Below are 12,045 nucleotides of genomic sequence, written 5' to 3'. Positions count from 1 at the left end.
TATGAGGTGCCGGGGATCAGGAGTGAGCAAGAAAAGTGCCTTAAGCCTTGTGCTCTTCTCTTCTTGTGGCTTTTCAGCTTTTTGGGGTGTTTGTTTGTTTGTTTTGTATTTGGACCACATCTGGCAGTGCTCAAGGCTTACTCCTGGCTCTGCACTCAGGGATCACTCCTGGCAGGCTTGGGGGACCTATGGGATCCCAGGATCAAATCTGGGTCAGCTGTGTATAAGACAAGCACCTTACCTGTTCGTTGTACTGTCTCTCTGGCCTCTAAAACAGATTTTAAAATAGATTTTTTCTTTATTCTACAGACTCTTATTGAACAGATAGAACAACGATCTGAAAAAATACCCGAGTGAGTATTCCGGAATTCTTTAATTTCTAGATGACCTTCCTCTCAAAGTGCTACTTTTTTTTTTTTTTCGAAGTGCTACTTTGTCGAAGTACTTTCCATCCTTGGTATTTCAGTGCTGCTGCCTCACAGCTTGGAAAGCTTTTATCTTGTACTTGATCTTGTACTTAACTAGGCAAGATTTTTTCCTTGTATTTGACAGAGCAAGATTACCCGACCTACCTAGTTAGGAAGGCATCTCTTTCCCATAGCAGGCTGCCTTCTCTCAGAGGGATGTGAACCTCACGTTCAGGGGCTGCGAGAGCGCTCACAGGACCGAGGTGCATGAGGGACATGTGGAAACCCCAGGTTTAATTCTGAGCACCTCGTGGTCCCTGAGTGTCACTCGGGTGGCTCTGGTGACCCCTAATAATACTGGACCTTGACATCATAGTGCTTAATATTGCTGGTTGTAGCCCCTGGCCCCCCTGATTGCTTAGGTGAATTCCATCTCCCCACAAAGCCCACCACTTTTGGATAGTAAATCTTGGCCCCTTCAGTGCCAAGGTCCCAGTGCCCAGTTTCTCACATGCAAGGCCTGTGCCCTTCAGCTGAGTTACCTTCTGGACCCTTGGACAACAAATGTTTTGTTTTCTGTCTTAGAGCTGCACCAGTGATTCTTTTTTTGGCCTTTTGGGTCACACCCGGCAGTGCTCAGGGATTACTCCTGGCTCTGCACTCAGGAATCACTCCTGGTGGTGCTTGGGAGATCATATGGGATATTGGGAATCGAACGCAGGTTGGCCGTGTGCAAGGCAAATGCCCTACCCGCTGTGCTCTTGCTCCAGCCCCTGCACCAGTGATTCTTGGGAGCTACTCCTAGCGTAGTGCTTGGGTGGCCCCTCCCCTGAGCATGCGTGTCAGCACTTGGAGTCATCTCTCTGGCTCCTGGCGAATCATTTTTTTAAAAGATAAGGATATGGTGTCACAGTTCATTATGACTTCGGTTTATTTATTTGCATGGAAGTGGGTGGTTTGGGTTCTACCCAATAGTCCTTAGGGGCTACTCCCAGCTCCAAGCTTGGGACTTACTCCTGACAGTTCTTGGGGGACCATGTGGTGCTGGGGAGAACCCAGGGCTTCTGTGTGAAGCACATCCTCCAGCCCATTGGGCTCTCTCCATTCCAGTGGTCGATCTGTCTTTCTTTTTTGATTTTTGCGTCATACTCAATATAAGGGGTTTCTTCTGGCTCAGGAATTTTGCACGGTGGGGCTCAGGGACTGAGGATTGAACTCAGGTTGGCTGTGTGCAAGGCAAGTGCCTTACTCACTGTACTATTGCTCTGTCCCCTTATTTTTCTTCTATGACTATTTTTGAGTCTTTCTATGAATATTTTGAGTATTTAATATGGGCATGTGTGAGGTGGCTGTATAGTTTTAGAGCTTTGACAGCAAATTCTGGGATTTAAGATTTAACTTACGCGTCTAAAAATCAAAAGTTTTACTCAGATCTCACTCTTTACCAGATACCAGCAACTACTAAATGATATCCACCAGTGTTACCTTGATCAGCGGGAGCTCCTCTTGGGCCCTAGCATCACTTGTACTGTAACAGAATTAACCAGCCAGAATAACAGAGATCACTGTGCCTTGGTAAGCCACTGCTTAGTTTAATGTGAAGCATTCCTCTGAGTGTTTTGATGTGCTAGAAGCTATACCTGGATAAATAAGTTTTCCCATATCTGCAAACTTAAAATTCTTTCATCTAGTAATGATAGTTAAAAAATTGAATTTAACTTGGCAAAAGAGACTAATTTTGATCTGTAACTTGATAAGTTGAAGTTCTCACAAACAATATTTTGGATTAAGTTAGAAAGTTAGTGGCTTTGTATTGACAGTTTAATTTGTTTTTTGATGCAGAAGTAGTAGCATTTTTTTAAAAAATGGGAATTTATATATATATTTAAAAAACGTTTTTGTTTTTAATTGAATCAGAGTGAGATACACAGTTACAAAGTTGTTCATGATTGGGTTTTAGTCATCTAATGTTCCAAGTAGTAGCTCCTTGAGTGTGATTATAATTCGTGCTATGGAAAAATACCTGAAGATTCTCCTTGTAAATTACCTTTTCACTTAGAAGTGATTTATTTTCATTGTCAAAAATCTTAAAAGCAAAACATAAAGAAAGTAAAGATCATTCCCATTACCACTCTGTAGCACGCCATCGAAAACCAATCCCTCAATCCCATTTCATTTTTTCTCTCTTATTTTTGGAGGGGGAGGTGGCTTATGGGAGTTTCCCAAGCAGTGCTCAGGGAGCTCTGGAGTCACCCCTGGCAATACTTGGCCAGCAGCTCCATAGGAGCCCGAGGCTCGGAGCTTGGGCCCAGTGCTGCTCGGTCCACCCAGATATGCTGAGGGCATGAGGCTGTGTGATACCAAGGCTCAGACTTGGGTTCCCTCTGATCTATGTCCTTGCCTCCTGCCTTTTCTTTTGTTCTTTAATGAACAGATCGTTTTGTTACTATATACACATCATCTTGTAAATGAAATACTAGCTTTGTAAATGTGGGAAGCATTGCATGTCGGTAACTGGAAGAATGTTTCTTTCCTGCAGATTCGCAGCGGCTGTGCTTTTATGGTTCATGTGTGCCAGGATGAGCACCAACTTTACAATGAATTTTTCACAAAGCCAACACCAAAATTAGAGTAAGTAGTGTATAGACTCTAACTCTTGTTTCTCATACCTAATTTGCTAATGGTCACAATAGCTTATTTTAGTATTCTAAAATGAGCTGATGAGTGTCTTGACTTTTGTAAGTTTGTTAACAGAATACTGTTAGATGAGAGAGTGATTATTTACTGAATTTTGTTGTTGTTTGTTTTGTTTTGGGGGCCACACCTGGCTGCACTTGGGGCTTACTCTTGATTCTCTGCTCAGGGATCACTTCTGGCAGTGCTCAGGGGCCATTAAACGGTGACAGGGAGTGAACTCTTGTTGGTTGCATACAAGGCAAGAGCCCTACCCACTGTACTACCTTTCTGGTCCCTCAGATCTATTTCTGATCTATTGCTTATAGCTTATATGTCACTTATAGCTTCTTCATTAGTAACCATTTTGACTTGTACAAGGATTCAAGGTTATTATAACAGTATCTTAAGGTTTTGATTGGGTTAATGACTTTTGATGAATTACTTTATGTAGTAGAGCACTGTTGACAATGTGAAGAATCTAGATAATCAAATGTTCTGTTCAGACTTGTCAAAATACTTGTAGTACTTTGTTGATGTTCACCTAAATTCCTAAGCATGCAAGAATTCTGAGCCTACTTTTCTTGGAGAACTATTCGATTCACAGTGATGTAGAATATTAAGGACAATAAGTTCACTGACAAATTTTAAAGTGTATTTGAAATGACATAGCCAGATAGTGCAGAAATAAGTAAATATGTTGCAGTGCATTGCCATTGACTGGGATTGCTATTGATTCTAATCTTTTAAAGCAAAATTAATATTAAGAATTACTTTTTTAGCCTTTTGCTTTTTTTATAATGTACTGTTTTCTCACATATTTATGTAGTTTTTGTTGGATGGGAGAAATGAATTTCGATTTTTAAAAAGTTTGTTTTATTTGGGAGCAATTGGGCCACACCCAGCAGTGCTCAGGGGCTTTTTCTAATTCTTTGCTCATGAGTGACCCCTAGTAATGCTCTGAGAACCGTTTGTGGTATATATATATATATGTATATATATACATATATATGTATATATATGTATATACATATATATATATGCGTGTGGGGGGGGTGGGTGGCGTGGGGGGTGGGGGGGTGTCTTGAACCATTTTTGTCCCCATGCAAGGTCTTACCTGCTGTACTCTCTGTTAGCCCCAGATGCATTCTTGGTTATTCAGAAAATTGTGAAAAGATTACTACTGTTAACAATTTTGTATTTTCTTTTCTTAGTGAGCTTTTGGAGAAGCTGTGTGTGTCATTGTATGACGTCTTCAGGCCATTGATTATTCATGTTATTCACTTAGAGACTTTATCAGAACTTTGTGGTATTCTTAAAAATGAGGTGCTTGAAGATCATGTACAGAACAATGGTAAGAAGTAAAGAGAATTGATCACTGAAAAGGTTCTTTTAATTATATATGTGACCTATGAATTGGCAAAATATTTCTCTTATTTTCTGCTCCACTCACTTAATAACATTTAAGTTATTTGAAGCCTGGGTTTGATGTCTTGCCACTTTCTGGAAAAAAAAAATCTTATTTTTGAATAAGTTGTAAATTAAATAAAAAAGTTTTAATATGTGGCCCAGATTAGTAACTAAAACAGTTGGTTACTTTTCTTTCTGATTTTTGAAGTTCAGAGAGAACTGGCTATCAGTTTTGAATTAGACATTTTTAGAATAATGTTTCCAGAATATCTAAAATAACTAAATTCTACTCTGAATTTAAGAATAAATTATTTCAGCATACATAGCGGTGATTATTCTTCTTAAATAAAGAATAGCAGTTCTGGGCTGGAGCTATAGTTCTACAGATGGGGCATTGGACTTGCATGCATTCAACTCGGGTTTGATCTCCTGCCCCATGTGGTCCCTCGAGTACCACCAGGAGTGGCTCTGAGAACTGAACTAGGAGTAAGCCCTGAGCACTGCTGGCTGTGGCCCAAAAACTAAAAACAAAACAAAACAAAAAAAAAGGGAAAAAGAAAAGCAGTTCTTGAAGATCTTCTTTCTTTTTTTTTTTTTTTTCCTTTTTGGGTCACACCGGCGATGCACAGGGGTTACTCCTGGTTCTACACTCAGGAATTATTCCTGGCGGTGCTCAGGGGACCACATGGGATGCTGGGAATCAAACCCGGGTCGGCCACATGCAAGGCAAATGCCCTACCCGCTGTGCTATCACTCTAGCCCCCGAAGAGCTTATTTCTTATAGATTGATTTTCCTAAAGATACCTTTGTACCTTTTGAGAAATACTCTTTGATCATTTTTTCTGGCAGAAATCAATTCTTTCCTCTGCTTTTTTTAGGAGACAATATAGGCTTGTTACTTTTCCAACGCTTTTTATTCTGAGATGCACGTTTTTCCTATTTTGATGCTTCTGAATTTAAGATGAGTATTTAATGTGAATCTTTTCTACTGTTTGGTACCTCTGACTCCATGGTTTTTGGGGAGCCATGGAGTTACTTTCGTGTCTCCCTATTAGTGACATCATAGAGATGAGAAAATTCTATACAAACATCTCTTTCTCTTTTTCTTTGTGAAATTGTTTAATTTCATTTAGTGTCTGTGGGGCTCAATTGTTTTGTAAAGTAGAATGATACAGAATAAGCTGCATTAGCTCTCTGTTAGGACTGGTCTTAAGTTATATAACTTAACCTTTTTTTTTTTGGCTTTTTGGGTCACACCCGGCGATGCACAGGGGTTACTCCTAGCTCATGCAGTCAGGAATTAACTCCTGGCAGTGCTCGGGGGACCATATGGAATGTTGGGAATCGAACCCAGGTCAGCCGAGTGCAAGGCAAATGCCCTACCCGCTGAGCTATTGCTCTAGCCCCTATAAATTAACTTTTAAAAGGCACAAAGCTCTTTCTTTTTACAATAGTAGAAATAATTTCAAAGAATCTCAGGCAGAAGACGTAGGGGCAATTTTATTTTCACACTTTAAAGTTGAGCAAATTAAAAAGCATCAAAGTTTTAATTTTTGTTAATTTTCGACCACACCTGGTGTGGTGCTCAGGACTTACTCTTGGCTCCTCACCAAGAGTGATCTGGGATCACTCCCGGCAGGGCTGGTGGGGGATCTTATGGAGTGCCGGGGATTGAACCTGAGTCAGCACATGCAAGGCAAGAGCCCTACCTTCTGTACAGTTGCTCTGGCCCTAACGTTTTCTAAGGTTGTTGAATCGGACTGAAACAGAATATAGTCACAGTCTCTGAAGCAGAAATGGTTTGTCCTATTCCTGAGTAACTTAGTAAGTTTGCTTGTTTAAAGAAAGTATTTTTCTATACCTAAAGGAATTGATGATTGCACTTTTTTACCAGCTGAACAACTGGGGGCATTTGCGGCAGGAGTGAAGCAGATGCTAGAAGATGTCCAGGAACGGCTTGTCTACCGAACACACATCTACATCCAGACCGACATCACGGGCTACAAACCCGCTCCCGGAGACCTGGCGTATCCTGATAAGTTAGTAATGATGGAGGTAGGGGCCCCTCACTTGATCATCCCCCTCTGCCCCAGCTTTTAGATGTTTTACCAGGGAACATGGGTTTAATTACTTTTATTTTTGGCTCTGGTTATAATTTCAAGATCTATTTGCCATAGAATCTAAGAAATGAAATCAAGAGAGAACAGAAATAATTTGTTGTTTTTCCTTTCAGTTGGATTCTGTGAACTTTATATTCAGTTCTAGGTAATGGCATTCTCAGTGTTTTGTTTTGATTTAGACCACACCCAGCAGTATTCAGAAGTTACTCCTGGTTCAGTGCTCAGGGGTTGTGCTTAGCAGTACTCAGGAGACCATGTGGTGCCAGGCCTCCAGTGGTAACGCGTGTTCACTAGCCCTTTGAGCTGTCTCCCCGATCCCTACATTTTCTGTTTTTAAACTCGATTAGAGCTTTTTTGTTATTTCTGTTTAAGTCATCCTGTTTTTGTTTGTCTTTGGGCCAGATCTTGCAGTGCTCAGGGCTTACTTCTCACTCTTTGTATACAGGTCCTCCTTGTGGTGCAGGGGAGCCATATGAGGTGCTGGGCATCAAACCTAGTTGGCTGCATGCAAGGCAAGCACCTTGCCACCTATACTATCTCTCTAGCGTCTGAGTGTCATTTATATTTATTTATTTTGGGACTGATCTGGCAGTATGCTCAGGGCGACTCCTAGCTCTGTGCTCAGGGATCACTCCTGGCGGGCTCGGGTGACCATATGGGATGCAAGGGTTCGAGCCTGATTCATCTGTGTGCAAGGCAAGGAGCCCTACCTGCTGTATTGTTCTGGCCCTAAGTGGTCTTTTTTTTTTTTTTTTTTGGTGAAGCAAGAAAGTTTTTATTGAAACTTCTTTAGAAAGAGGTGAGGAGAAAGGGAGAAGTACATGGAAGTACATGTTTAAGAAAGAACACGCGTTTCTGCAGAGTGAAAATAGGCAGGCAGAGAGTCATAGAGACAAGCAAAAGAGATATGTGTTCAAGGGAGAACAGGTTTGATGAGCAAGTCATGTTTTAAGTGGCTTAAATAGGTTTGATAATGTAGGAATCGTCATAGTTGATGATGGTGTAACCATGTGTCATTATTCTCATAAGTTGGCTAGAGATCTTTTCCTCAAAGTTAAATAGTGTTGATATTTTATTGATGATTTGAAGACTGTTTATCTCACAGATTTTTTTCAGTCACATATTTGTCTTTAATTTTTAAATAATGGTTGTTTAAATTTCTAAGTGGCTGGGAGTATGGCCCAGTGGTAGGGTATATACCTTGCATTTGCAAGTCTCTGGGTTTGACCCATGGGACTGCAAATGCCTAGAATATTAGTGCTAAAGCAATTAAAACTTAGTTTTATTCGATAAATAATTTAAGAGGTGTTTTTAAATTTTGATGTTTCACTGACTTACAGTGGGTTTGTGGTATTATGGAGCTTGAGAGGCACATCTCTCTATATGTGTAATTACCATCACCAGTACCCCCAGAGTTTGGCACAGTCTCATCACTAAAAAACATCTTCTTCCCATGCACATATCTGTTTGCTTTGTTTTATCACTGTAATTTTCACTGGGCCTAGGAATTTTGTTGTTTCTTGAGAGTTTATTTGCTTTAGTAATTCATTTTCCACATAAGTGTAAAATTGTCTGATTTAATTTCCCCATTTTATTTAGCGTAATTACTTCAAGGTTAGTCCATTTTGTTCCAGAGGGCACAGTGTCATCCTTTTAATGGTGAAATGGTTTTCACTTAGCTTCTTCATCCAGTCTCTATCTGATGGACATTTGCATTGATTCCATATTTTGGCTATTTTGAAAAATACCGCTGTGGACAAAGGGGTGTTTTTTTATCCTTTGGATAAATGCTTAGGAGTGGTATTGGTAGATCATAGGGAACATTTCCCCCTATTTTTATTGAGGTATCATGATTTACAATATTGTTAGTGTTAGTTTTCTGCTACATTATTCTTTGGTTTTGGGCTACATCCAGTGATGCTCAGTGGTTACTCCTGGCTCTGCACTCAGGAACTGCTCCTGGTGGGGCTCAGGATATGTTATATGGGATGCTGGGGATCAAACCCAGGTCAACCACATGCAAAGCAAGTATCCTACCTGCTATACTATTGCTCCAGCTGCCTGCATACATTATTTTAATTCCACACCTACACCAGAGTATCCTTTCCCTTTCATTTTAGTTTATTTATTTATTGGTTTGGGGGCCACATCTGGTAGTGATCAGAGCTTAATCCTGGCCTGCTCAAAGATCACTCCTGAAGCAATACAGGGTGATACAGGGTGCCAAGGATTGAACCTGGATTAGCTGCATGCAAGGCCAGCACCCTACCTTCTGTACTATCTCTCTAACCCCAGATACCCAGAACTTTTTTAATTGATGGTTTTTTTGGATATAAACAAAAATAGAAAAAAATAAACTTTTAAATTACCAACTTCAGTATTGTCCAGTCTTGTTTACGTAGGCCTCTCATACATTCTTACTCCCCATCAATTATCTTGGAGCAAATTCTAAGTACTTAGGTAGATAACATAAGAGGTAAGAACACTTTTATTTTTATTTCACCCACATATATTTTAGCACAACCACAACATCACCCCTGAAATACATCATTTCTAATTCCTTTGTAATACTCTCTAGTTGAGTCTGGGTATTTTCTTTTTTCTCAGATTCAACAGTAACCATTTTGTCATATTTTGTGTATGTGAGTCTGCATGTGTGTGTTTATTACAGAACTGCTTGCAAGTAACGTGCACACATTGGGGCACTTCACTCTTATGTAATACATCTGTCCTATTTCCTCTGAAGAATAAAAACATTCTCCACATAATCATAAAAGCCTTCTTCTGTCTTTGGAGATGAACATAATGACAACTTTATGCTCAGTCCCTGTTCAAATTTGCCCATTTATCTTACAGTTAGTTGGATTAAAGAATTGACAAAGTGTGAGCCAGCTGAGGTTACTTTGTTATACTTTTTGTTGTCTAAGTAATCTCTTTAAATCAAGTCCAAAATCTTCTGCTTTTCTTTTAGCTTTGTTTTTGTGACAGTTTCTTTTTTTTTTTCTTTTTGGATCACACCTGGCGATGCCCAGGGGTTACTCCTGGCTCTGCACTCAGGAATCACTCCTGGCGGTACTCAGGGAGTATGGGATGGGATGCTGGGAATCCCAGGGTCGACCGCATGCAAGGCAAACGCCTTACCCGCTGTGCTATTGCTCCAGCCCCCGACAGTTTCATTTTTGAGGTTAAATTAAAAACATTTTTAAAAGCAAAAATGTTATATAACTTATGTTACACATGCGCTACATACTTATTTCTTGGTTTTATTACAGGCAAATAATGTCATCTTGTTCCATTTTGATTAAGGTGGTAATTGGTAGTTCTCTTGATTATATAAGTATGTTTTCCCCCTTTGTAATTAGTAATGATGAAATGGTACTTTAAGATTCTGTGAGTTCAATATCTTTTCACTCAGTGTTTTTGGCAGCCACTAATGATCCTTGGCTGATCCAGTTATTAAGTCAAGGGTTGTGAAGTGGTGATTTTCACATCTGTCGTTTCATCTACATTTATTAGTTGGCATTTTGCTCTAGTTACTTTTCCTTTCTGTCTCTCTTCTATCCTGCCTCTTAATAGACTAGTATTTTGTTTTTTTAAGACAGTATATTGTGATCAAATACCCATCCCTTCACCGTGCATGTATTCCAGCACCGAGAACCCCAGTATACTCCCCCCCCTCCGCCTGTGTGGCTGATTTTCACTTTCTCTTTACTTTGATTACATTCAATATTTCAACAGAAAACTATTATTATTTGGAATTTTCACCCAACAATCAGACCTGCCGAAAAGGCATCATTTGATAATTTGTTTTCCATTGCTGAGAATGAAGAGCATATGAGGTTGCACGGCTACTGTCACGGCTGCACTGTTTTAGATTTCTGGTATTTTAGTAATTAAGTCCAGAGAAATTTATGCCAGAAGTCACGTCACTGAAAGCTCGTACCTCTGGTTAGTGGGCTTCATAAGATGGCGGTCACCACGCCACCATGAAAGGAAAGGCTGAGAGAGAAAAAACCTTTCCCCTCCAGGGACGGCGTGGAAATCCAATTGTTTTATTTTGTTTACTTTTGTGTCTCAACAGACATGGAGGTCATTTCCTTTGATTTTACAAAATCACAGGATATTGTACATTTTTTTAAAATAAAAAATATTTTTGTTTAATATGTTTGCTTTTGTGCCTCCCAAGCAATGCTCAGCAGGCGTAGGGGTCATTTCCTGGTGCTGCTTAGCTAGTCAGGCCAGACATTTCATTGTTTTGAAGGATGATGTGATGATGCTTATGTATCGTGGTGCTTGGAACCGGGACCATGAGATGCTAGTGTCAGACTAAAAACTTAGGGCCTCAAACATGCAAGGCATGAAGTACAGCCCTTTGAGATAATAATTTTATTAACTTGACATATCTATTGATTTGTAGTTCTGTAGTACTGTCATACTATTGTTCATCGATTTGCTCGAGTGGGCACCAGTAACATCTCCATCGTGAGACTTGTTACCATTTTTGGCATATTGAATACGCCACGGGTAGCTTGCAAGGCTCTTATGTGCGGGCCAGATACTTTCAGTAGCTTGCCGGGCTCTCCAAGAGGGACAGAGAAATCAAACCCGGGTCGGTCACATGCAAGGCAAACATCCTACTCGCTGTGCTGTCGTTCCAGCCCATCTATTGATTTAGGGATAGTAAATCAACTTTGCCTCTTGGAATACATCACATTTGTTGTGGTATATAATTCTTTTATAGCACAGCGGGTAGGGTGTTTGCCTTGCACGCAGCCCACTCAGGTTTCATTATTTCGTCCCTCTCCGAGAGCCCGGCAAGCTACTGAGTGTATCCCACCCGCACAGCAGAACCTGGCAAGCTACCCGTGGCGTATTCGGTATGCCAAAAACAGTAACAACAAGTCTCACAATGCAAACTTTACTGGTGCCTGCTTGAGCAAATTAATGAACAATAGGACGACAGTGCTACAGTGCTATAATTCTTTTTTATATTTCTTTCTTTTTTTTTTTTTTTTTTTGCTTTTTGGGTCACACCCAGCGATGCTCAGGGGTTACTCCTGGCTTTGCACTCAGGAATTACTCCTGGCGGTGCTTGGGGGACCATATGGGATGCCGGGGATTGAACCCGGGTCGGCCGCGTGCAAGGCAAACGCCCTACCCGCTGTGCTATCGCTCCGGCCCCTCTTTTTTATATTTCTGTATTTGGTTTCCTAGTATTTGTTAGTGAAGGTTTTTTTTTAACATCTGCATTCATAAAACATGCAGATTAATCTGTTTTATCTTGATTTCTTTCTGCAGCGGGGGAGAGGGGAGAGTTGGGCTGTTCTGGCTCTGCTCAGGAGTGCTCAGGGGACCTTATGCAACACCGGGGATCAGATTGGGTTCAGGTGCATGCAAAACAAGCCCTTCTCTCCTGGCCCTTCTTGATGTTTTTA

At 40.5% G+C, this 12,045-nt stretch overlaps 1 protein-coding gene across 1 annotated transcript in view; it reads left to right on the top strand.

Annotated features, from left to right (window-relative positions):
- COG3 (component of oligomeric golgi complex 3) overlaps positions 1 to 12,045 on the top strand; it is a 64,485-nt gene that overhangs the window by 26,602 nt on the left and 25,838 nt on the right. The window contains exons 9-13 of the mRNA XM_004604579.2: positions 310 to 353; positions 1,856 to 1,982; positions 2,947 to 3,038; positions 4,295 to 4,434; positions 6,385 to 6,545. Of these exons, the coding sequence (XP_004604636.1) occupies positions 310 to 353; positions 1,856 to 1,982; positions 2,947 to 3,038; positions 4,295 to 4,434; positions 6,385 to 6,545 (564 nt within the window). The remainder of the gene's footprint in view (positions 1 to 309; positions 354 to 1,855; positions 1,983 to 2,946; positions 3,039 to 4,294; positions 4,435 to 6,384; positions 6,546 to 12,045) is intronic.

The sequence above is a fragment of the Sorex araneus genome, chromosome 1 (assembly GCF_027595985.1).
Source record: "Sorex araneus isolate mSorAra2 chromosome 1, mSorAra2.pri, whole genome shotgun sequence".
NCBI lineage: Eukaryota > Metazoa > Chordata > Mammalia > Eulipotyphla > Soricidae > Sorex > Sorex araneus.
This window is presented reverse-complemented; position numbering and strand designations above follow the sequence as displayed.